The sequence below is a fragment of the Bufo bufo genome, chromosome 7 (genome assembly GCF_905171765.1).
Source record: "Bufo bufo chromosome 7, aBufBuf1.1, whole genome shotgun sequence".
NCBI classification, from domain to species: Eukaryota; Metazoa; Chordata; class Amphibia; order Anura; family Bufonidae; genus Bufo; species Bufo bufo.
In genome coordinates, this window is record NC_053395.1 from 140,155,479 (window position 1) to 140,180,679 (window position 25,201).

General features: G+C 44.7%; 1 protein-coding gene across 1 annotated transcript in view; it reads right to left on the reverse strand.

Annotated features, from left to right (window-relative positions):
- The window catches only part of LOC121007987 (cytotoxic T-lymphocyte protein 4-like), a 126,202-nt gene that overhangs the window by 100,816 nt on the left and 185 nt on the right, over positions 1 to 25,201 (reverse strand). Inside the window, exons 2-3 of the mRNA XM_040440259.1 lie at positions 21,664 to 22,026; positions 15,256 to 15,380 (exon numbers count right to left, since the gene is read on the reverse strand). Of these exons, the coding sequence (XP_040296193.1) occupies positions 15,256 to 15,380; positions 21,664 to 22,026 (488 nt within the window). The remainder of the gene's footprint in view (positions 1 to 15,255; positions 15,381 to 21,663; positions 22,027 to 25,201) is intronic.

Here is a 25,201-nt window from a genome sequence, read left to right on the forward strand (position 1 = left end):
CAAGCAGCAGAGGTTAGAGGAGGGCGGAGCTCAGCGTCAAGCGACAAGATGCTCACATGCTACGCTCCTGTGTTGACAATAAGTTTGATGCACACTAAGTCTATGTATAACTGAAAAGATTAATTATTAAAGGTGCAGTAGTTGACCTAGGTTAATGCGCCTTATATTAGACCTGCCTTGTTGAACAATGAGTTTGATGCACAATAACTCTATGTACAGGTACAAACAGATAGGAATAAGTATAAATAGTGCAGCAGATGAACTAGGTAAAATATTACACCACCTGTTGAGACTAAGTCTGATACACAGTAAGTCCTATGTATAACAGTCTAGATTAACGCTTGTTGACAATGATCTGATGCACAATAACTCTATGTACAACAGAATGGAATAGGTATAAAATGGTGTAGCAGTTGAACTAGTTAAATGTGCCTATATATTACACACCTGATTAAGAATGAATGGTGTAGCAGATAAACAAGATGCACAGGGGCGATTACACTGAGCCTACACTGTTCCCTGCAGTCTCCCTATGCTCTCCCTACAGTGTGTGAACCCTCTCCTACCTACACTATGCTTTTGAAAGGGCTTGAAACAGATACTGCACTCGCTGAGTGGCAAATATATTTAAACTTTTTCCACTAATACACGCAAAAAAGGTCTTTGAAAACCAATAAGTGCACCGACTGAGCGGCAAATATATTTTACTTTTGCCACTAATACACGACAAAAAGGGCTGTAATTTCGCACTTCACCACACAACGGCTAATAAGCCCGTATTTTCCCACAAATACAAGCCAATTAATGCTTTAGAACATATTTAGAACATAAAACATAGAAATATTTCCTTGTAATAAACCATGTTATTGCTGTATCAAACAGCACTTGCACCCTAATAAAAACGGTTTTTTTGATGGAATTACAGAGCTGTATATTGGCAATTTGTATCGCCAGTCAGTGCAGCAAGGTGTAATCGGATTGTTCCTATTAACCAGACTGTCACCTCCCCGACTGAACCCTCTTCAACAGAAATGCAGTGGAATGATTTCTCCCTATTAGTGTTGATCGAGCATGCTCGGCCGAACACCAGTTCGGCATCGAGCATCGCCATGCCAATAAACGTGCAATAAACGTGCAGGTAAGTACTGCACACTCACTGTAATGCCGTAGCCCATGCTGGTTACTGGCATTACAGTGATTGGTTGGCCGGAACGCGTCATCGGGTTGTCACGGCGGACAGGATATCATATACACAGATAACTAAACAAACAAGTTTCTAGGCGAGAAGCTGGGGATAAGGTCACCTCTAGCAAATCCCCTACAGCTCTCCCTATTATGCTAAGCCCACAATTAGACCTGAAGATGGGAATAATTGTGTCCTCATGCCTGGGCTGAGAATACCCTAGAATCCCTGAGATGGTGAAAAGGGGAAAAGGGGCAGCCCTGCTCCCTCCGCACCAGGGAACAGACAACACTCAAACAGACTGGACAGCAAATCAAAGAAATAGCAAAACCAACTTATCTTATCAGAGCAGGAAAAGCAATCCTTCTCTCCTTGCTTCCACCGCCTGACAGGAAGCTATAACCCGCACGGGTACACCTGGGAGTTAGAGTAATTTAAACCAACGACCCCCACCCAGTGCACCTGAAGGGAGGCGGATCTAACACAACTCCAAAACAAAACACAAGACTAGGCGCGTGCTGCTAATCTGGCAGACCTCCGCACATAGTCTGAGCAGGGCATACACTGACACGGGTGCTATAAAGCACCCGATGACACATGGTTCGGCCAGTCTTACTCAGGGAGAGCTTTGCTGTAGAAGGAGACTGTAGTGTAGGAAATTGAATTACATTTTTTTGTTAGGCAGGGTTGTTAGAGACCCATAAGTCTTTTAAGGACTATTGTTGTCTAGCAGCAATATTATTTATGAGTGCAACCTGCACTAATTTGCATGCAATTAGAGACTCAAAAGTCCTTTTAAGGACTATTGTTGTATCTCGCAGCAATATATATTATTAGCGCAACCTGCGCTAATAGCTTGCAATTGTTTGGCCGCTGCAGACAGTGACATTAACTGCGCTACATCTCTCCTGTTTTAACGTAGTGCGCATACTAAAAATATCTGTGACATCAGTGTACTTTTTCCGTAGACGGTGTACCTGCGCTACATCTCCTGTATAACGATTGCGCATCATAAATATCAGTGATATTCCCTGTAATTATTTATTAGCTGCTGGTGACAGCAGCGACATTACCTGCGCTACATCTCCTGTATAACGTTTGCGCATCATAAATATCAGTGAAATTCCCTGTAATTTTTTATTAGCCTCTAGTGACAGCAGCAACATTACCTGCACTACATCTCCTGTATAATGTTTGCACATTCTAAATATCAGTGACATTCAGTTTAATTTATTTGTGCATACACTCTTACAAAACCTGCACTAATGTACATGTGACATACTTGCATGCATATATACCATTTAATATGCAGAAGGCGAGCAGTAAGGGACGGGGAAGTGTCTGTGCTGCTGATGGTGCACGCAGAGGCCATGGCCCTGGGCACGGTGAAACTGTGCCTGCTGCCAGAGCACAAGAAACACACTGATCCAGTGGTCGATTGCATTGCAGCAGATAATGCTTCCAGTCATTTAAGCACCACCCTGTTTTCCACAAAGTCCAGTCTAAGTAGCCAAGAGTCTAGTCAACAGGATCCTCACCCTGATCCTCCTTCCTCCCACCATAGAGAGTCTTCCAAACAAGTGATCCCACATTTGGATATTCCGAGGAGCTCTTTTCATCGCCATTCCTTGATTTGGGCCTCTCGCCAAGCCTGCTTGAAGAGGGACATGAGGAGATCGTGTGCGCCGATTTCCAAACTCTTGAGCACCCACAGTCACAAGAAGATGATGGTGGGGAACGGAAATTAGTATTTCACGAGGTGGATGATGATGATGATGAGACACAGTTGCCAATAAGTCAACGGCAAATATGACGTAGACACATGTGACTCACCATGTGATCGGAATCCGGCTGCTCTCATAGGTAGACGTTTCCTTTTTAAATCCGTCATCTTCCCCCAACCTTTCACTCCTCCTGAGGAAGCGATCACACGCGAAACGCGCGTCGAGGAGCGCCACCACCTTGTCTTCTATCCCCTGCCTTATAGGTATGTCGCCATGTATGTTATACGAACTATTTAGTTAGTAAACCTGGGTGTGTTACTTTGCTATGTTCGCTATGCACAGGTCACTTTGGCATACCTGCTATCGCACTTGCACTTTATATTGATATAACCTCTCTTACCCATTGAGGGATTTGTAAATAACATCTGTTGAGGATATTGCTGCATTGTTGCCTATTGTTACAGTTCGGGGGTATTAGCAAGCGGGTGTGCTACTGTGTATTGTCCCCGCTTATTCACAAGTATGCACTTTGAATTACTTTTTTAATACTATTATCAAATAAACTTCATATTTTATTCTTCATATATGGTGTTTTCTTGCACTCTTTTTTGTTGTGATTTATAGTGTCTGAAGAGGTTGATGATTAGGATGAGACACTGTTGTCAATAAGTGAGGTTGTTGTTAGGTCAACAGGTCAGGAGGGTCATCCAGAGTGAGGAAGTGGAAGAGGAGGTGGTGGATGATGAAATCACTGACCCAACCTGGGAAGGTGGCAAGCCGAGCAAGAACAGCAGTACAGAAGGGGAGGGATCTGCAGCACCGCAACAGGCTGGAAGAGGCAGTGGGGTGGCAAAAGAGAGAAGGCGGGCCACACTAAACAGGCACACAGCTGTTCCCCGGGCACCCCCTTGCAGCAATCTCCCTTGCCAAGGGGTAGGTATTCCACAGTCTGAGGAAAGTGCAGACGATAGAAGAATTGTCATTTGCAACCTGTGCCGTACCAAAATGAGCAGGGGCGTGAACACTAGCAACCTCACCAACACCAGAATAATCTGCCACATGGCATCAAAGCACCCTAATAGGTGGGCTGAACGCCTGGGTCCACAATCAGTGTCTGTGGGTCACACCACTGCCTCCTCTTCCCCTGTGTTACATGCTGGTCAATCCCCTGTCCAAGATGCAGGCCTGGATGCCTTCCACCCTGCACCTGGACCTTCGCAAGCACCATCAGCTAGCACATTCACTTCTGTGTCCCAGCGCAGCGTACAGATGTCCATACCCCAGGCATTTTAACGAAACCGCAAATACCCAGCCACCCACCCACAGGCCATATCACTAAATGCGCACCTTTCCAAATTGCTTGCCCTGGAAATGTTGCCATTTTGGCTTGTGGACACTGAGGCTTTCCGAGGCCTGATGGCGGCGGCAGTCCCAATTTACTCTGTCCCCAGCTGCCACTATTTTTTCCAGTGTGCCGTCTCCGCCTTACACCAGCATTTGTCCCATAACATCACCCGTGCCCTGACCAACGCAGGTATTGGGAAGGCCCACTTAACGACTGACACATGAACAAGTTTTTGTGGTCAGGGACGCTACATTTGCCTGACGGCACATTGAGTGAACGTTGCAGAGGTCAGGAGCGAGTTGTACCCTGGGATGGCATAGGTGCTACCGATGCCAAGGATTGCGGGCCCTACTTCTGCCACCACCTACATTAGTGGCTGCAACCCCCCCTTCTCCTCCTCCACCTTCTCCTCCACTTTCACCTCTGAATTCTCATCTTGCAGCACCAGTCAGACATCAGGCAGTAGCTGCAAGCAGTGTAGCACTGCAGCGGGGAAGCAACAGGCTGTGTTTAAACTGATCTGCTTAGGTGACAAACACCACACCACCGCAGAGCTGTGGCAGGGGATAAAGGACCAGACTGAGCTGTGGCTCTCGCCACTCAACCTACAACCAGGCATGGTTGTGTCGGATAATGGCCGTAACTTGGTGGCGGCTTTGGAGCTCGGCAAGCTCACACACATACCATGCCTAGCCCACGTGTTCAACCTAGTGGTTCAGCGATTTCTCAAAACCTACCATAATTTGACTGAGCTACTGCTGAAGGTGCACCGCGTGTGTGCCCATTTCCGCAAGTCATCGACAGCTTCCGCCAGTCTGGCAAAGCTTCAGCAGCGCAAATTGCCAGCTCACCAACTGTTGTGCGACGTGAGCATGCGCTGGAACTCCACATTCTACATGTTGGCCAGAGTTTGTGAGCAGCAGAGGGCAGTAGTGGAATACCAGCTTCAACATGGTGTGAGACAGTGACAGGTCTCACTCAGGTTAGAGGCAAGGAAGGGGTGGATAGTGTGGTCCACACCCCTGTTCCACCACAGGTGAGAGAAGCTGGAGGTAATCAGCCTGGCATAAGGCACCTCCCAGAGTGTCAGAAAGGGGGTAGTGTGTTACCTGTGGACAGAGGCCTGGAGGCTCTGTCTGTGTGGTCTCAGCTGGGCAAGGTTGAGGGACCACAAGGCTGGGAGATAGCCTGGAGTTGGGGGACGCAGCGACGCCTGGGAGGGTCGCAGGGCCATAGTCAGGCAGACTACTGAGCCCCAATCCCCCACAAGAAATACTGAACTGGAGACAGTGGGCGTACTGTGCTCTGTACAGCCAGGAGGCTGTGGGACATTGGCTGACAAAAGCCGCATGAGTTCACAGGGTGTGAACTGGGACCTAGGTGAGTCAGGAAACTTTATGTTTAGTTAGAGCCTGGACGGGCTAGTGTTTATTATTTTATTTGGATGTCACATGTGTTAGGTGAAGCTGTAACTTCATGATAACCTGTGTTGGTTGGAGTGTGCACAATAAATACACTGTTTGGACCTGAAACCTGGTGTACTAAAGGCGTATCTGTGAGAATGACCCCCGGTGAAGAGCTAACCCCCCACAATTGGTGTCGGATGCGGGCATGTGTCCCTGCTGATAAGTAAAAGTGCTGGAAGCCTGCTAGTTTGCAGAGCAGAGACTTCTGGTGTTAAACTGGACATTTTTTTTTCTGTGGTGCAAACGATGCAGGATTTAAAGGGCCAGAAGCCCAGTACAAGAGACTGAGCAGTGGAAATGGCTGCAAAATGGTATAGCCCGTGGGAGAAATCCTGCGAGTTAGTGATCGGCGGAATCCCGCTGGGGGTCATTCTAGACTCCCGCCAGCAAGTGTCTCGGGTCCTGCCTGAAATTCTGGACTTTGTAACAAGGGGGCCAGAGACAAAAACTACGGTGTCACTGACCTTTGTGACGGACTATGGCTCTGTGCAATGGGAGCTGTTAAAATGTGAGACACTGGAAGTGGAATTTGTACTGGGCAAGGACTTTCCATTGTTTGGGCATTTGTGGAGCGGAGTTCCTGATAAAAGGCAAAGATATGCCGTTGCCAAGGGCAACCGTCGGGAAGACAAAGAGGTGGAGAGCGGTGCGGTTCTCAGGAGTGCATATCTTCCCTGCGACTGTGTCCGGAGTCCTAGAGAGGGAGTGCGGAGGTGCAGTAAAGCTGTTGCTAGGAGCAACCACAACCTTGATAAGTCTGCGGGAGAGAATGGGACTGCTTTACCAGAATGGTTGATTACAAAGGGTAAGACTGTTCCTGTTACTAACTATGTAGCAGACCCAGTGACAGTGAGCCGGCGGCAGGGGATACCTGCTGGGCTGGTAGGTAATAAGTCACACAGAGAAAAAACTGTGTCTGGACAGGCGGATAAGCCTGCTGTGATTGCTCCCTCACAGAAATCTACAGGGAGAAGGTTTCTGTGTTACCTCAGTTGCCCATGACCAAAGCTCGTTTTGGGATGACAAGGATCCGGGATCCCATGCTAGCCCGGGTAAGAGGTAGCACAATATTGAAACCTGAGACTGGTAAAATATTAAAGGTGCTGGACAGTCGTGCGGATAAGGACTATCCACTGATTTTCACTGAGCATGAGACTCCAATGAGAACAGAGACTGATGACTTTGATGTTACAGATACGCTCATACATGAGGGAGTGTTGGGCCGTGATATCAGTTTGTTGCTGTGGGGTAAGGTAGACACTTCTGCAGATAGTGACAAAACTTCTGCAGAACCTGTACCTGTCCCTTTCAGTGAGGATCTAAGGGAGCTGCACTTTGGCCTGCATGGGGAAAGAATATTGACCATTGGAAACAATGGTGCTGGTCAAGTGCAAAGTGATGGTGACAAAAGTGCGGAAATGCATAAGGAAAATATGATGTCATATGAAATATGTGGTGACAGTGATATAACTTTTCCGTTGCAGGTTGTGGTCAGGGGAGAAGCGCCCCCCTGGTGGTAAAAATGTAAATGATGATAAAACTTTATTTTCTGCATCTGCTATGTTTCATGAAGCGCGATATGACGTAATCAAAAGGTTTGAAGACATGCATATAACTAGTGTGGAGCAAAGCCCAGCTCCAGCTCAGTGTTTGAAGGTGCAGGAAAATATGATAGGGCTAGAGGGTGTACCACACGTACCAGAGGTGGAAATGCAGTCTCCACAATGTTGGTTGGTTACTAAGGAAGTGTCCCAGGTGGGGATTAGCTCATCGGTGCCCCTAGAGGTCAGAATTAATAATGACACCAGCAGTATAGGTGACGTATGTGCTGTGACCGATAGCAACCCAGAGAGTGAAGCTACCATGTCGAGGTCCTGTGAAACAAAGGTGGTTACTAGTAGCGACCAGACAGTTATATCTGACGAGATGAGAATTAAGTCGGGTGACGTCAGCCTAGGGTCCGAAGCCCATATCCAGACAGTTGTAGATGACCTGACACGACAGTACAACTGCAAACAGGAGGATGATCTCTCTCTCTCCTCACGCTCCCTAGAAACGTTAGAGACGGGACTAGCTGTCTTCACAGAGCAACTGAAGAAGGCTTCAGAAAGGGCAAAGAAGGAGAGCCAGAAAGAGAATGGTGATACTCCTACATCTGCTGCAGCAGAGCCGAGCAAGGAGCAGCTGGAACCGGAGGCCAAAAAGCGGGGCACTTCCCACAAGCTTGTGCAAAAAGCTGAAAAGAAACTGCTGAAAAACATGGAGTTGGTGGTTCAGCGCCTGGAGAAACAGGGTGTGACATACAAAAAGGTGGAGAAAACCAAGAACAAACTTAAGCGAGGATTGGATGATCTGATGGTGGACCTGGACCACCAGAAGCAAGTTATGTCTAATCCAGCGAAGAAACAGGAGAAGTGTGACTGGCTCCTAGCTGAAGAGAAATACATCTCGGCTCGATATGATGAAAAAAGTGACCAAACAGAGACTGATGCTTGGGAAAAGGATACCAAGGCCCTCTCCTTGGCTAAAGCCCTGGAAGAAGCGCTTGAGGAGCATGCTGAATTGGAGAGGCTGAACAAGCAACTCAGAGCAGAGACTGAAAATCTCATGAGCTTAAAAGATGAGTTGGAGAAATCTAAGTGTGCTCTCGAGCAGCAGGTGGAAGGTGAGAAACCTGAAGAGGAGAGTTCTCTGGAAGACGTCAAGAAGCCAGAGCCTGTTAAAAATGGGACTGGAGAGGGTGGCACTGTGGTGCTGGCTGTGGCAGAGAAGATGGAAGATGCTTCTGCTAAACCAGATGATGGGGCTGATGTGGATGCCGAAGACCACAGACCCGTGGTAGCGTGTAGCCTAGGCCTGGAAGACGTCCCCTCTGCATACAAGGCCTTCCAAATAGCCAGCAGCCTGCTGGGGAAGAAGTACGAGGAGGTGAACGATTAGTTTTCGGATCCGGGCTATTACAATGGGCTGTATCTCCTGACTCCTCCACAAAATGAGAACAGGGTCCTGGGTGAGCCTCTGGAGAAAATGACAGAAGACGAGGAGTCTGCTGATGACCCTGGTGCCTCCTGCCTCGATGAGAAAGAGGGGGAGGGGTTAACAGGGCAAGTTTACGGTGCCATGTCCGAGAAGGATGAGAAGGCGGTCAAAGAGACTGGAGACTTCAAGAAGACAAAGACTGAAAAAGTTAAGGCCGATATGTTGGTTGACATGAAGTCCCCACGTTCTACAGGGACCAAAGTTAAGCCAAAGGGAGCCGCGGCCAAAGTGGAAAAAGCCGCTAAAGAAGCAGAGGTCTCTAAAACTGTCATAGTAGTTGAAGTAACTACTGTTGGAAAGAAGGAAGAAGTGACCCAGATGCACCTAAAAGAAGTGAGTAGGGGCAAGCATGCTCTGCTGAAGGAGCCCTGCAAAGCAAAGGAGAAAGTGTCGGGATATGACCATGACTCGGAACAGTTCAGGCAAGAGCTGCAGCAGTCCAAGAAAGGACGTGAGGCGCATGTACAGGAGCCAGAGGATCTAAAAAGAGAGAGAGATCAAAATATACGACAGCGCATCATTATCACTCGGGAAAGAGTAGGAAAAGAATATCTGGCCATGAGATGGGCACATGAGGCCTTTAGGCAGTTTCGGTTAGGCAAGATGTTGGTTTTGGTGATAAACCAAGCTCTGCTGGCATGGGTCTGGCAGAACAAAGGGAAGGTACGTGTCACCGAGGTTCCTGGCCTCGGTGAAATAAGAACCGGTAATTTTTTGTGTCAGCGGCAGCTAGTGCTCGCTGACACTGGGTTACTTAGTGTGGCTGTAAAGCCAATCTGGGCCGGTTCTTATTGGGAGCAGCCAAAGAGCAGGGTGGGTGGTTGTTCCCCACGTCCAGGCCACGTCGATACCCTCTCACCAGCCTCCCGTGGTTATGCAGGTGTTCACCCTCACGGGCTTGAACAAAGGGGGGGGATATGTGAGACAGTGACAGGTCTCACTCAGGTTAGAGGCAAGGAAGGGGTGGATAGTGTGGTCCACACCCCTGTTCCACCACAGGTGAGAGAAGCTGGAGGTAATCAGCCTGGCATAAGGCACCTCCCAGAGTGTCAGAAAGGGGGTAGTGTGTTACCTGTGGACAGAGGCCTGGAGTCTCTGTCTGTGTGGTCTCAGCTGGGCAAGGTTGAGGGACCACAAGGCTGGGAGATAGCCTGGAGTTGGGGGACGCAGCGACGCCTGGGAGGGTCGCAGGGCCATAGTCAGGCAGACTACTGAGCCCCAATCCCCCACAAGAAATACTGAACTGGAGACAGTGGGTGTACTGTGCTCTGTACAGCCAGGAGGCTGTGGGACATTGGCTGACAAAAGCCGCATGAGTTCACAGGGTGTGAACTGGGACCTCGGTGAGTCAGGAAACTTTATGTTTAGTTAGAGCCTGGACGGGCTAGTGTTTATTATTTTATTTGGATGTCACATGTGTTAGGTGAAGCTGTAACTTCATGATAACCTGTGTTGGTTGGAGTGTGCACAATAAATACACTGTTTGGACCTGAAACCTGGTGTCCTAAAGGCGTATCTGTGAGACTGACCCCCGGTGAAGAGCTAACCCCCCACAATGGTCATCGCCTTTCCAGTCAGCTTCCACTCTTCACAAGAAATTAGTGGGCATTGATGTCCAACCTCTGTGAGGTTTTACGCAGCTTTGAGGAATCAACACATCATCAGCGTAACCATCCCACTTCTGTGTCTACTCAAACAATCGCTGCTCACAATTAAGGCCGACACTTTGCATGTGGAAGAGGTGGAAATGGGGGAAGACAGTACACAGGGTGATAGCCAGACCACTCTTAGTTTGTCTTCTCAGTGTAACATCCCAGAGTTATGTTACTACACTCTGTTGCCCCGCTACAACATGTTAAGTGTATGTATATTGTCATCTGGTATAAGTTTACATCACTTTCTCAATAATGTGCATTATCCAAGCTTGTTACATATAATTTGCTTTAATTTTCATGTACACCAGCAGGTGGCAGCAATGTATTCAGCAGGTCTTAGTTCAGTTTAGTGTTTCTAGACTGGAATAGTACATTCCAGTCTAGCTCCCCCTCTTTGAGCAGTAGTGGGCTGGCCCATGTCCTGTCTCATGGGGAGGAAGGGAAGTATAGTTAGTGTACCAGCCACCCCTGCTAGGGGAAGGCTGTGTTAGTAGGAGCTCCCAGAAATAGGGATTCCAGACCAGGATCTGTCTCGGCTGAGACCAAAGATCACCCTTCCGAGACTGAGCCTTCAGCCTCAGCTGGTTGACAAGAAAGCAGCACCTCCAGAGCTACAGATCTCCAGGACAAACTATTCCCTGCGAGCAGAACTGTGAGTAACTTATCCAGAGACCAGGAGAAGCCAAATTCCTCCTCAGCTAGTCAGGCCCACACCAAGCAGAAGATAGAGCAGAAGACAGATTCCTGCCATATTCTCTAGGCACTTAGTATAGGAGCAGAAGAGATATTGATCCCTGCCATACATTGCCAATACCTGCTGGGACCTAAAGCTAATGCTGTACCCCGTATGGATTCAAGCTGCAACCAGTAAAGACAAGTTGAACTTTATTACAAATCTGGATCTCATTCATTATTACCAAAATCCCTCAGTTACTCCTACTAACCGCACTCAATTTATTGCAAGTGAGTCCAGCCGTACCAAGGTAGGAGACACCGTTGACATTACACAGAGACACTATCCCCACTCTGGCATTCCTCACTTGGTACGTGAGTTACAACATATTAAAGGGCCCTGCAACAGTACCCTGCGCAAACTGCAATTGGGGTCACGAACAAACCATAGACTTTTATACACATATCCTGACCCACTGCATAACTGGCCACCGTACAACGGTCCTGCTCACTGCATCAGCGCGAATTGAATGATGAGGAGGAGGAGGAGAAGCAGGAGACGGTTGCCTCCGCTACAGAGGGTAGTACCCACAGCAGCTTTATTCCATCTGTTCAGCATGGATGGGCAGAAGAGGAGGAAGAGGATGAGGAGATTGAGAGTCATCCTCCTGATGAGGACAGCAAAGTCTTGTCTGTTGGGACTGTGGCACACATGGCTGACTTTATGTTATGCTGCCTTTCCCGTGACCCTCGCGTTATGCGCATTTTGCCAACACTGATTACTGGTTGTTCACCCTTCTCGACCCCCACTACAAAGAGAACTTCTCATCTCTCATTCCTGTGGTGGAGAGGACTAGCAAAATGGTGCAATACCAGAAGGTCCTTGTGGAAAAATTGCTCCAAAAATTTCCAGCTGACAACACTGGCAGCAGAGTACCTAGTTCCTTGGGCAACCGAGGAGGGGAGATGAGGGGAGCACAGAGCACACAGCAGTTCCAACAGAGGCAAGGCAACACTCTCCAAAGCCTGGGACAGTTTCATGACACCCCACCAGCAACCTCACCCTGATGCACGGCCTAGTGTCACAAGGAGAGAAAAGTTTTGGAAGATGGTGAAGGAGTACGTAGCAGACCGTGTCAGCGTCCTCAACGATCCCTCTGTGCCTTACAACTATTAGGTGTCCAAGCTGGACATGTGGCACGAACTGGCACTCTACGCCTTGGAGGTGCTGGCCTGCCCTGCCGCCAGCGTTTTGTCAGAGCCAGTATTTTGTGTTGCTGGAGGCATAATAACTGATGAGCGCATCTGACTATCAACTGAAAATGCTGACAGGTTGACTCTTATCAAAATTAACAAGGCCTGGATTGCCCCTGATTTCTCTACTCCACCAGAGAAAAGCGGCTGAACATAAAGGCACTTTAAATGTTGCGTTTGTGGTGTATTGAATACCCTGTATTCCCATGCAGCTCTTCCACCACAAAAAAGGGTATATGGTTCAATCTTACTTTTCTCGTCCTCCTCCTCCATCAGATCAACATGCTTATTAGGCTGCCCTCACTCCTAATGTTTTAGAGGGTCAGCTCAGCAGTAGGCCCTCAACCATAATTTTTTCCATGGTCAGATCAGCAGCAGGCCCTCACCCCTATACAAGTAAATATACAGGAAATAATGTTTCCTAACAATTTTTCCTATAAAATCGATTTTATCTTCGGTTTTGTGCGTATTATTGTCAGTCTGTAAAATTGGTGTACTACTCGGAAAACATCGTTCCCAGCAGCTACCTGGGAGTCTAAGATGCATCCAGACATCCTCCCCATGCTGTTCCCGAACCATTTCAGGGGTGTTTCTCTGAAATTCGGACCTTTTCATGTGAACCAGACACTCTCCCCTCTTCAGAGCATGGGGTGCCTGGTTTAATGCTCCGATTCTCCCATTGACATCCATTGTGCTCTGGTGATCGCCACTTTACTTTACTTTTCATCTGGCACTACACAAGCAAGCCTCCAAGATGCAGAGACACTCAGGGAAAGCGAGGAACGGGTGGCGCTGCACCAAGATCCACGCGTGGCGTCTCGCCCAGCGACAACTTCAAGGCCTGCGCTCCCAAGGCCGCCGACTCTGGATCAAGCAGTGGAGATTAGAGGTGGCCGGTACTCAGTGTCAAGCGTCAGATGCTCACATGCTACGCTCCTGTGTTGACAATAAGTTTGATGCACACTAAGTCTATGTATAACTTAAAAGATTAATTATTAAACATGCAGTAGTTGAAATAGGTAAATGCACCTTTTATATTAGACTGTTTGTTGACAATGAGTTTGATGCACAATAACTCTATGTACAGGTACAACAGAATAGAATAAGTATAAATAGTGCAGCAGATGAACTAGGTAAATATTACACCACCTGTTGAGACTAAGTCTGATACACAGTAAGTCTATGTATAACAGTCTAGATTAAACTGCTTGTTGACAATGAGTCTGATGCACAATAACTCTATGTACAACAGAATGGAATGGGTATAAATGGTGTAGCAGATGAACTAGATAAATGTGCCTATATATTACACCACCTGTTGAGACTAAGTTTGGTGTAGCAGATGTACAAGATGCACAGAGCGATTACACTGAGCCTTCGCTGTCCCTCTATGCTCTCCCTACAGTGTGTGAAAACTCTCCTTATGATCTCCCTACACTGTGCTTCGTCTGTTCCAATGCTCAGCTCACAGGCTTCTTACTTTCACTTTATAAAACATATAGCCGCCATTTTAGGAAAATAACGATTTGTTACTGCGAAGTGCAAGGAAATTGGAATTCATGGTGAATCAAATTTTTCCCAAAATTTCGATCATATTCATTTCATTTCGATTCAAACAACACTAAGTTTGCACAAGCAAGCCGTGAATGCCTGCATCATTTGCTAGTTTCAGATTTTACTAATTTGTATAGTTTAAATTATATCAACCCTCTTTTTAATGCTGCTTTTAACACCGTCAAATAGCTATTTGACTCTTATTGAGATTTGCCATATAATCCAGTAGAAAGAAGATAATTACACTTATCCTACTTTACCCAAACTATAGGATAACAGACTTGTAGCTATTCTTATTTAATTCAATTTACTGTATTAGTAGTTGGTTTACTAGGAGAATGTAGGCAGTTTGTTTTAATCCTGAGGCTAAATTAGAAAATTCTGGCTGCCACCGGAAAGTTTGCTGCACACTGCTTATACATGGAACCAAAAATTAACATAATATACAGTAAGCACCTACACTCCCCCTAGTGGCAGCTTTAGGCAGTTTGAAGGGGTTGTCTGGTTTTAAGATATTGAGCCTCAAGATAGGTCATCAAAATCAGATCAGTGGAGGTCCAACTCCTGGCACCCCCACTAATAAGCTGTTTGAATGTGTTGCATCCTCATTGTACAGCCAGTGCAGGGTAATTACAGTTCCTTCTCCCATTTAAGTAAATGGGACAAAAGCTGTAATTAACCTGCAAACAGCTAATTTCCGGGGGCTTAGTTGAAAAAAAGGTGTGGCTTATTGGAATATAGTGTTATCTAAGATACAACATTTATCCCAAAAATTGGACTACAATTCTGGTGTAATATTCTGTTGCAAAAGTAAGCAGTAATCAGTAATTCTTATAAAGGTAGACAAATGTGTCTAGCTGTGCAGCAAATTTATGATCCATTCTGAGCCACTGTGATAAATCTGGTGCAGGTCTAGACTGCCTAAGGCTACGTCTACACGACGACATTTGTCGCGCGACATTTTGTTGCACTAATATCGTACGACAATTTTTATAATGGCAGTCTATGGTGTCGCACTGCAACATGCAACATGCTGCGACTGCGATGCAACAGTCGCAGAAAATCCATTCGAGATGGATTTTTCTGCGACTGTTGCGTCGCAGCATGTTGCATGTTGCAGTGCGACACCATAGACTGCCATTATAAAAATTGTCGCGCGACAAAATGTTGCGGTACAAATGTTGCAGTGTAGTTGTGCCCTATCTGTCAATAAGTCGCGCGACAAATGTCGTCTACACCATCTACAGAATGATTAAGTCTGCCCCTCTGTGTCCTTCTGTACAGGCCTTTTGCACTCTGTCATGTGTATGCAGTGTTAGTGCTTGTAAGAAATAAAGTGTTTTATTAAAGTGTTAATACTCACCTTCCTTTTGGCACTTATGATTAATACCACCATGAAACATGCAAGCAGGAAGATAGAAACTCCAGTCAAAACCCATATTTCTACAAATGACAGTATATGACAAACCGGGGGTTGCACACCAACATCTAGGATTAGAAAAATGAAATATTTCAGCTAAAGGCTGGTTGACATCTGAGTTTAACTGATGCAGCAGGCTGTTCCCCCAGAGAAACAGCTTGCTAGAGTTCACATGATCCAGCATAGCTAAACACGGCCATTCACTGCAGAACCCCATTGACTATAATGGGATCCAGCTGGCCGCTTTCAGGCATAAGTGTCGGCTGCAGCCGGACAAAAATCTGTGCATGCAAGACTTGTTATCCTTTCGAAGCCGGCACTTACTCCGGAAAGTGACCAGATCACCATTGGATCCTATTAGAGTCAAATGGATTCGACGGTATACAGCCGTGTTAGGCTATGCTGAATCCAGTGAACAGTCGGCACAGCCTGTTGGATCAGTTGAAGTTAGAAGTGAATCATCCCCAATAAATATATAAATTAATATATTCATTCTGCACAGAATGTACAACAACTATGAAAAAATGCTTTGTAATAAGATTCTAGATCAGCTTTCTTAATATTAACCAATAAAAACAACCATACATTATATGTAAACTCCATCATAAATTTTAACACATTCTCACTAGCATTTAATATGCAGTGCAGTACCAGTCAAAATACATTCATTATTGCTGGGAAAATAAGACTTTTTATGATAAGGTATTATAACAGTGTTATATTTTCTATAAATCAATATAAGGAAGAAAAACTCCCTTACCAGCTCCAACCCAGGATTAAATCATATGACAGTAGGTACGGCATGTCACGGTAAGTAAAGATTCCCAAAATGGAAAACAAGGATCTAGCACTGCCTTTCTCCGAACTGTTGACTTTATTGAATCGACACATGCAATTAAGGCTACTTTCACACTTGCGTTAGGTGCGGATCCGTCTGGTATCTGCAGAGACGGATCCGCACCTATAAATGCAAACAATGGTATCCGTTCAGTGCGGATCCGTCTGCATAACAGCTTTTTCAGATCTGAGTTTTCACGATCGTGAAAACTCAGATCCGACAGTATATTCTAACACAGAGGCGTTCCCGTGGTGATGGGGACGCTTCAAGTTAGAATATACTAAGAACTGTGTACATAACTTCCCCCTGCTGCCTGGCAGCACCCGATCTCTTACAGGGGGCTGTGATCCGCACAATTAACCCCTCAGGTGCGTAATAGGGGGGGGGGGCGCACTGGCCACCAATGAATTTAATACTGGGGAGGGAGGGAGGGGATGCCGCACTGGCCACCAATGAATTTAATACTGGGGAGGGAAGGAGGGGGGCCACACTGGCCACCAATGAATTTAATACTGGGGAGGGAGGGAGGGAGGGGGGCCGCACTGGCCACCAATGCTTTTAATACTGGGGAGGGAGGGACGGGGGGGGCCGCACTGGCCACCAATGCTTTTAATACTGGGGAGGGAGGGGGTCTGGCCCCTGCTGCCTGGCAGCACCCGATCAGGGGGCTGAGATCCGCACAATTAACCCCTCAGGTGTGGCACCTGAGGGGTTAATTGTGCGGATCACAGCCCCCTGTAAGAGATGGGGTGCTGCCAGGCAGCAGGGGGCAGTTATGTGCACAGTTCTTAGTATATTCTAACTTGAAGCGTCCCCATCACTATGAGAACGCCTCTGTGTTAGAATATACTGCCGGATCTGAGTTTTCACGATCTAACTCAAATCCAATGGTATATTTTAACATAGAGGCGTTCCCATGGTGATGGGGACGCTTCAAGTTAAAATATACCATCGGATTGGAGAAAACTCCGATCCGATGGTATATTAATAGGGACTCCTGACTTTACATTGAAAGTCAATGGGGGACGGATCCGTTTGCAATTGCACCATATTGTGTCAACGTCAAACAGATCCGTCCCCATTGACTTGCATTGTAAGTCAGGACGGATCCGTTTGGCTCCGCACGGCCAGGCGAACACCAAAACGCTGCAAGCAGCGTTTTGGTGTCCCCCTCCAGAGCAGAATGGAGGCGGAACGGAGCCAAACTGATGCATTCTGAACGGATCCTTATCCATTCAGAATGCATTGGGGATGAACGGATCCCTTAGGGGCCGCTTGTGAGAGCCCTCAAACGGATCTCACAAGTGGAACCCCAAACGCAAGTGAGAAAGTAGCCTAAAAAAAGACTGAGTTTTCTTGATGCGTTTCGGGCAACACTAGCTCTTTGTCAAAAGAGTAAAATCTCATACAAAGCAGCAGATAGAATACATGTTTGAAAAATCAGGTAACCAATAGTGAATCAACACATACATAATCAGGTGAATATCATTAGGTCTCCACAGGTTCATGACTAATTATTCAGAAAGAGGGGAAGGAGGAGAAGACGCCTAAAATGAAAATAATAAAAAACAATACTTCATATAAATAATATCTTCGAAAATGACGTCTGTCACTGCTCACCCCACAATAAAGTGCATAATATATCATGATAAAATATCCAACTGATATAAATTAAATTAATAGTAATAAATTACAACCTGTCTTTTATTTAGACCAGTCGGGGCTATCATAAAGGTCCAGTATGTTTCCCTGGCCAAGAGCTTTTTCCTATGGTCTTCACCTCTAAATGGTCTAGACACCCTTTCAATTCCACTAAAAGTAAAGGAGGATAAATCTCCCTTGTGGATATCAGTAAAGTGTTTAGACACAGCAGAAATAATCCACGCCTTCTCATTAATGACATCAGAAAGATGCTTGTGTTTCCTTGTCTTCAGGGTATTTGTGGTGCAACCTATGTACTGCAGTTTATACAAACTACAGTTTACAAGGTACCCCAGAAATTTGGTATTACAATTAATATACGAAGATATTTTATAGGTGTTATTGGTATTGAAAGAGGAAAAGGTTGTTGAAAGTTTTGCGAAGTCGCAACAACGGCATATGTTATGGCCCCCATTTAAAAAAAAACTTTTGTATCTAACCATGTATAGCGGGGTTTGTCAGAAAGACAAGGATACGAAAGCATCTTTCTGATCAATAATGAGAAGGCGTGGATTATTTCTGCTGTGTCTAAAGTTTACACTTCACTGATATCCACAAGGGAGATGTATCCTCCTTTCCTTTTGGTGAAATTGAAAAGGAAAGGGTGGAGGTGGAGACCATAGGAGAAAGCTCTTGGCCAGGGAAACCTACTGGATCTTTATGTTAGAAACTAGAGCCATGACTGGTTTAAATAAAAGACAGGATGTAATTTATTACTATTAATTAAATTTATATCAGTTGGATATTTTATCATGATATATTATGCACTTTATTGTAGGGTGAGCAGTAGAAGACATCATTTTTGAAGATATTAGTGATAATGCCCTGATAATGTGGGCTTGGATAAGTCCAAGAGAGGCGGTATATTAGTGATAAGGACCCGTCCGCGGAAGCCACCTTGACGCGTGGTGGATGGGCCCGACACAAGTTTGATCAAAATGTGCGCTAAGAGCTTCCATTGATTCCAATAGTAGGTATAGTACCACTTGAATTTAGAATGATCGCCATTTCTCAGCTTTACTGCTTATATGTGTGTGCAGCCATTATTATTTTTTTATGGCTTACTAACATGTTATATGGGTCTTACCCTTTTAAAATATTGTCTCCTAAACCATAAATTTTGCATCCATATTGGTAGGTTTGGGCTGGTTAGGCCTGCAGTTTATGAATGCAGTATGTAATGAAGCTATTAAAACATAAGATACTAAAGCTACAGTATGAAGTCTTTATGCGTAATAGTTATATAGTTTAGTTTACTGAAACTATCACGACTTCATGGAGCTCTCAAAGAGCAAAATACACTATGTGACACTCACTTAAGGGAGTCTGTCACCAACCTGACCGGTTTAAACCGATCACATAGTTCAGTGGGACACAAACACATGACACAGATGATACCTTTGTTTTGCTTTTCAGATCATCCAATTCGCTCAAAAAGTAGTTTTTGTGATATCCTAATGAGCCGTCGCAAGTGCCCAGGGGAGGAGAGTTTGCTGAAAGTGCCCAAGTTCCCCTGCCTCACTCTCGCCTAACTCTGCCCATTCGCGCATTGCTGCCGGCCCCTGGCATGTGCAGTGTTCTGCCCACTGTGAGCAGAGGCACAGAGATATGCAGTGCGCATGCGCTGATTTCACGCCAATTAGCATATCATAAAAACTACTTTTTGGATGATCCAAAAAACGAAACAAAGGTACCATCTATGTCATGTCATGCCGTGTCCCACTGAACTATGGGATCGGTTTAAAACTGGTCAGGATGGTGACAGAATCACTTTAAAGGGGTTTTCCATGCGTTTAACATTGATGATGATTATCAATATCAGATTGGTGAGGATCCAACTCCCAGTACCCCCAACTAACAGCTATTTGTGGAGGCTGCTGATGTCTTGCATTTTACCAAGCACAGTGCCTTCCATTAGAGTATTGCAGCTCATCCCCATTTACTTGAATTGATTCAGTTGCACCTAGGCTACGTGACAGAAGAACATGATGTCGCTGGACTAGGAAGACGCTGCAGCACTCATCAGAGTACCACTTCCTTTTCAGAAAGTTATCCGACGGGGGTGCTGGGAGTCATCTCCTCATCGATCTGATATTGATGACGATAGGTCATCAATATCTGAATCTAAGACAACCCCTTTGATGGGAGAAAGAAATTATTTTTCAAGGGTATATTTTGGTTTTGTGCAGATATTTTTTATTATAACCTAGTACATATCTATTGAAGCCTTTTCTGTATGCAGTTACTTGTTATATAACTGGCAGCTAATGTGTTTTTGTGACCCTGAGCGATAGGACTTTTGATTGCAGGTTATATTAGTCAGAGTCAATTTTTTTACAATTGTTATTTGCGATTTATGATTTAAACATAAACAAAAAAAGAACACAAAACATGTTTCTGGGAAAATTAAAGTTTTTTTCCTAGATATTTTTACTGATGACCTATCCTCTGGATAGGTCATCAGTATCTGAGTGGTGGAGGTCCGACACCCAGGACCCTCACTGATCAGCTGTTTAAGAAGACACCGGTGGTCTCAGTAGCGCCGGGCCTACTCACAGCTTTCCCTAGTCCATATGATGTCACATTCATTGATCGTATGACCTAGGCGTAGCATAGCCCCATTGAAGTGAATAGGGCTGAGCTGCGATACCAAACACAGCCCCTATCAAATTAATGGAGCTGGGCTTGGGGAGCAAGGAGAAGGCCGCGGCTGCTGCCTTCTAAAACAGATGTTCGGCCAGGGTTCCAGGTGTCAGACCCCCATGATCAGATATTGATGACTATAGGTCATCTGTAAAAATATTCAGGAAAACCCTTTTAAGTGTCTAGAAAAGCTTGTTGGAGACAGCAGATAACATGAAGTGTTTTACCCGCAGTGCAAGAAAATAAGGTTCATTGTGTACACCATATTTAGACCTACAGAAATGCATCTATTTTAGAAGATTCCTGATAATCTACCCTTCTTACTCATATTTCAACATACTGTCATACCTTTCCTCGCACTGATCTTTACAAATAAGGTCTAAAGCTACTTTCACACTAGCGGCAGGAGGGATTTGACAGGCTGTTCACCCTGTCGGATCCGTCCTGCCACTATTTCGCTGTGCCGCCGGACTGCCGCTCCGTCCCCATTGACTATAATGGGGACGGGGGGCAGAGCTCCGGCGCAGCACGGCAGTGCACGGCGAGAAGCCGCCGGACTAAAAGTACTGCATGTCCGACTTTTTAGTCCGGCGGCCTCTCACGGCGCACTGCCGAGCTGCGCCAAAGCTCCGCCCCCATTATAGTCAATGGGGACGGAGCGGCAGTCCGTCGGCATGGCGAAATAGCAGCAGGACGGATATGACAGGGCGAACAGCCTGTCGGACCCGTCATGCCGCTAGTGTGAAGTACCCTAAAACTTTTTTTTTAGCTGAATGAAACATAAAAGCATCCTGAGGTACAAAAACTTTAATTATCATCAAGTGAAATACTATAACATCTCTCACTTTATTTCATGTTTCAGTAATACCAATAATAATGCAATGTTTTTATTATTTAGTCCTTCCTAAAGACTCATTATTAGACAACAAATGTTAGGTTAGATTCACACATACAGTTTTTGGTGTGAGGTATGAAGCAGCTTGTTGAACCAAAGAATGTATCCAACAGAGAGAGAAGATATATACATTTTTCTTTTATACTCACCTCTCTATTGGATAAACCCTTGACTTTAGCTAAATGTCGCATTAATAACTGCGCCAAGAAGTGCATGTGTGAATAAAGTCTCATAATCACACAATTTATCAAATATAAGAAAAAGGATGACTTACCATGGACATACAAAAGTGTCCTATTTACAGTTGAATGTGTAACAGGAGGTGGAACAAGTGTTTGTATATGACAAATATAGTTGCCAGTGTGCATTTTTGCAAGGTTAGTAAGACTAACAGAAAAACTGCCATTAAAAGGAGAAATATGACATTGTGTTCCGTTTGTCCAGTTGTGTAATTTTAGTTTAGTGCCTGAATTATACACCAAACACACCACATTTCCATCTTTTTCTAGAGTCAAGTTAAACTTGTCCCTGAAAGTGCCTGAAGTGCCTGAAAGACTATATCGGCAGAGTTCCGCTTCTCCCATATGGGAGGCAACCACAAGATGTGGAAATGAGTTGCCGCTCTCAGTACGTTGTCCTGTAAAAAAAATCAGCAGTCATTAATATAAAGTGTATATCTGTGGTACATCTAAAATCTTAGTAGTAACGGCAACATGTATGTGTACTTTCTATGTGTATGCTTTACCCTCCTTGTCTCCTGGTTTGTGTGGGGTTAATGTCCTGGTCTGGATGTGCTCACTAGGTGCTTTATATTCCTGTTTGCTGTGGGCCTGGGGGTGAGTCTGTCTTCAGCCTTGCTGAGTGAAGAAGCTATGCACCTGACCTGGGTTATTCCATCTGCCCTGTCTGTGTGGCCACCAAGTAAGACATTAAGGTCACTTTGTCTTTTCCATGTCTGGTCTGAGACCACCATGTGCCCTGTGTGCAGCTCTGTCTGTTCGCCCATGGATTAACTCTGCATAGGGAACAGGCATCTGCTGGTCCTGTCTACGCTTTTGGTTAGAGGGCTTCTGGTTTCTCTGGAGGGAGGACATTTCTGTCTTATGTCTATTTGTTTAGTGTCTAGATCTATGTTAGCCTGGCAGTGCTTAACTGCTTCTTATCCTGTCTTGTGTATGTTCGGTCTTTGGTGAGAGGGCTCCTGGGTTCTCCAGAGGGAGGACATCTAGTCTGTGTGCAGCTATGCCTGTGACCGCCATGTGTCATTCTGCTTGGGATCCATGCATCTGCTTGTCTGCCTGTTATGGCAGCTCTGCCTTAGACCGCCATACATCAGTTCTGCATGGGGTCCAGGCAGCTGCTTGTCTGCTTGTTCCCAATTGTCTTGTCTGTACTGTGTCCTGTGCTGTTTGTTCGGGTTACAGTATGTGTGCCTGGGTTCCAGTCCATGTTTGTGTGGACTACTGGTGCTTGCATCATTAGTCTCTGCAGGTAAGTGGCCAAGTGCACCAGGACCATCCTAGAGGTGCAACTAGTGAGCCCTCGGCCTAGTTCATCCCCACCATTTGGGGCTCTGTGAAGAACGGGCCTCACTGAGTCTCTGCCCTCTGTGTTTGGCCCCAAGTAAAACCGATGCACTTCATCCATTGGTATTTCCTGACACTGGTCCTTTACCTGCTGATCCAGTTTTCTGCCATGTTTGTATCTAGTCATTAAAGTATTCGGTTTTGGTCATTGCCTTGTCTGTCTGATTGCTTGCCTCGTGTTTGTTTGCTTGAGATGTTCTAGCGGTCGGTAGGACCTTCACTAGAACATGACAGATAGGATGTGTTCTATTTTTTTAGGGGCAGTGGAACAGACATACGAATGGGTCCACATCCTAACCGCAAAAAAATGCAGATTTGATGCGGATCAAAAATTTTGTGCATAGGACCTATTCAAATAATATATAAACCACAAAAATCACTTTTAGGCTGTTTTTGTCACTTTTAGGTCTGATACACAGCTTTTATATTATGTTATTATGTAATTGATGTAGAATAGACATTTGCCCATAACATATTCCCCCACATATATAATTGTAGCTTTTCCAAAGGTGAGCAGCTACTAACAATACTGTCAGCTATGATCTGGGATGGAATCCCCCTGTTAAACCATGTGAATAGTAACCCTCTTACTATATACCAGTTTGTAACAGAGTTTTGCTGGTATTTGACTTTCAGCTCAGGAATATGGGTCACACAGTGTGCAGTTGACTGACTAAAATGATTAGGCTTATGGGCATATGAAAATCTGACAAGTTTTGAAGAACTGTCCCTCCAATTTTACAAGAAAACACAAGGTATATTTTTCAAGGATTCGATGTAGGCAGGTAGTAATCATATGGTAATCCATGTGATATTATAGAGGTATCATCCAATGTAGGCATTACTGTGTCTTATAGGTCAGTGGCCAAGGAAACTGTGGGGGCCAGCTGCTGTAATAAAATATGAAGCTGCAAAATAGCTGGATGCCAATCCATAAGCCATAATGTGCACAAAAAAACCTGTATTTGCTGAGGGCTCAACCATTATAAAATCCCTCATAGATGAGAATGCATTTAATAAGTAATCATATGCCTCAATGGTGGCACATGTTGATTTCAGACATATTGCTAAACTTTTCTCAAAGTCACTAAGATAAAAAGGGGCTATTGACAAAGTTGAAGTTTCATAAAGGAAACTTGGGCTAGATAATACTGTACAACAATACAATTAAGACTAAATATTATTTGCAGTTTTCTTTTTCTTCCAACCACAACAAAATTCCTCAAAGTACCTTAACCATTTGCATCTCTTATACGTATTGAAAAAATGAAAAAAGCATGGTAACAGTCTATTCTATTAGTTAATATTTACTTAATATTATCCAAATATTTATTTAAAAGTTAAGCAGGCATCATAAACCACTCATGGTACAAGTATAGCCAAACCAATTTCAGTTGGCATAGATGTAGATATAAGCTGTTATTGTTCTATAACTGAAGACTTTATTGGGAACATTCTATAATTATTTGAATAAATAAAAAGAAACCATAACTTATGTCACATTAATAAACAGTTGCAATCAACAGTTAGCAACCATATCTGTTGAGAAGTGTGCATCTAACAATATTCCTATTAATGTTTCTGACAAACTGCGTGGCTTTGTTTTGACGTGAAGATTTTGGTTACCTGTGCTAATCCAACACCAGTGCTTTCAAAATTAGCTTTGTTTACCTGTTTGATAAAATTATACTGATAAATTAAATAGGTCGAAAAGGCTGATTTCACCCATGGTTCTTTGTTTGTGTTCTACTCCTGCTTTTGGCTTATGAATACTGGTGCAAAATAATCACAAAAATATTATAGTGTGAAAGTGATCTGAAATAAGTAATTATGGATAATCCAACGCAAAATGCAATTGGACATCAAGTGCTTGATCTATGTAGACATCACTATACAGCTATATAAATGTTTTTGCCATACAGTTGGTGTGTGTTTTATAAAAGAGATGCAATATTTTAAATGTTTTACGTGTTTGATCTCTTTCTTAAATAATGTGTATTTCAGATGGTTGATATAATTTGTGCCGTTCAGTTAAGCACGGTAAATTTGGTGAACCACATGTTGTGCAAATACTGGGGCTCAGTGTATATACTATAGATTTGCATCAGAACAGAAATGAAATGTTCGTACATGAAGAATAAACCATCCAGTAGCAGAAGTTTCATTGCTTAATGCTGATTTTACATTTGTATATGTTATATACTTTGTGTTTTTATATTATAATAT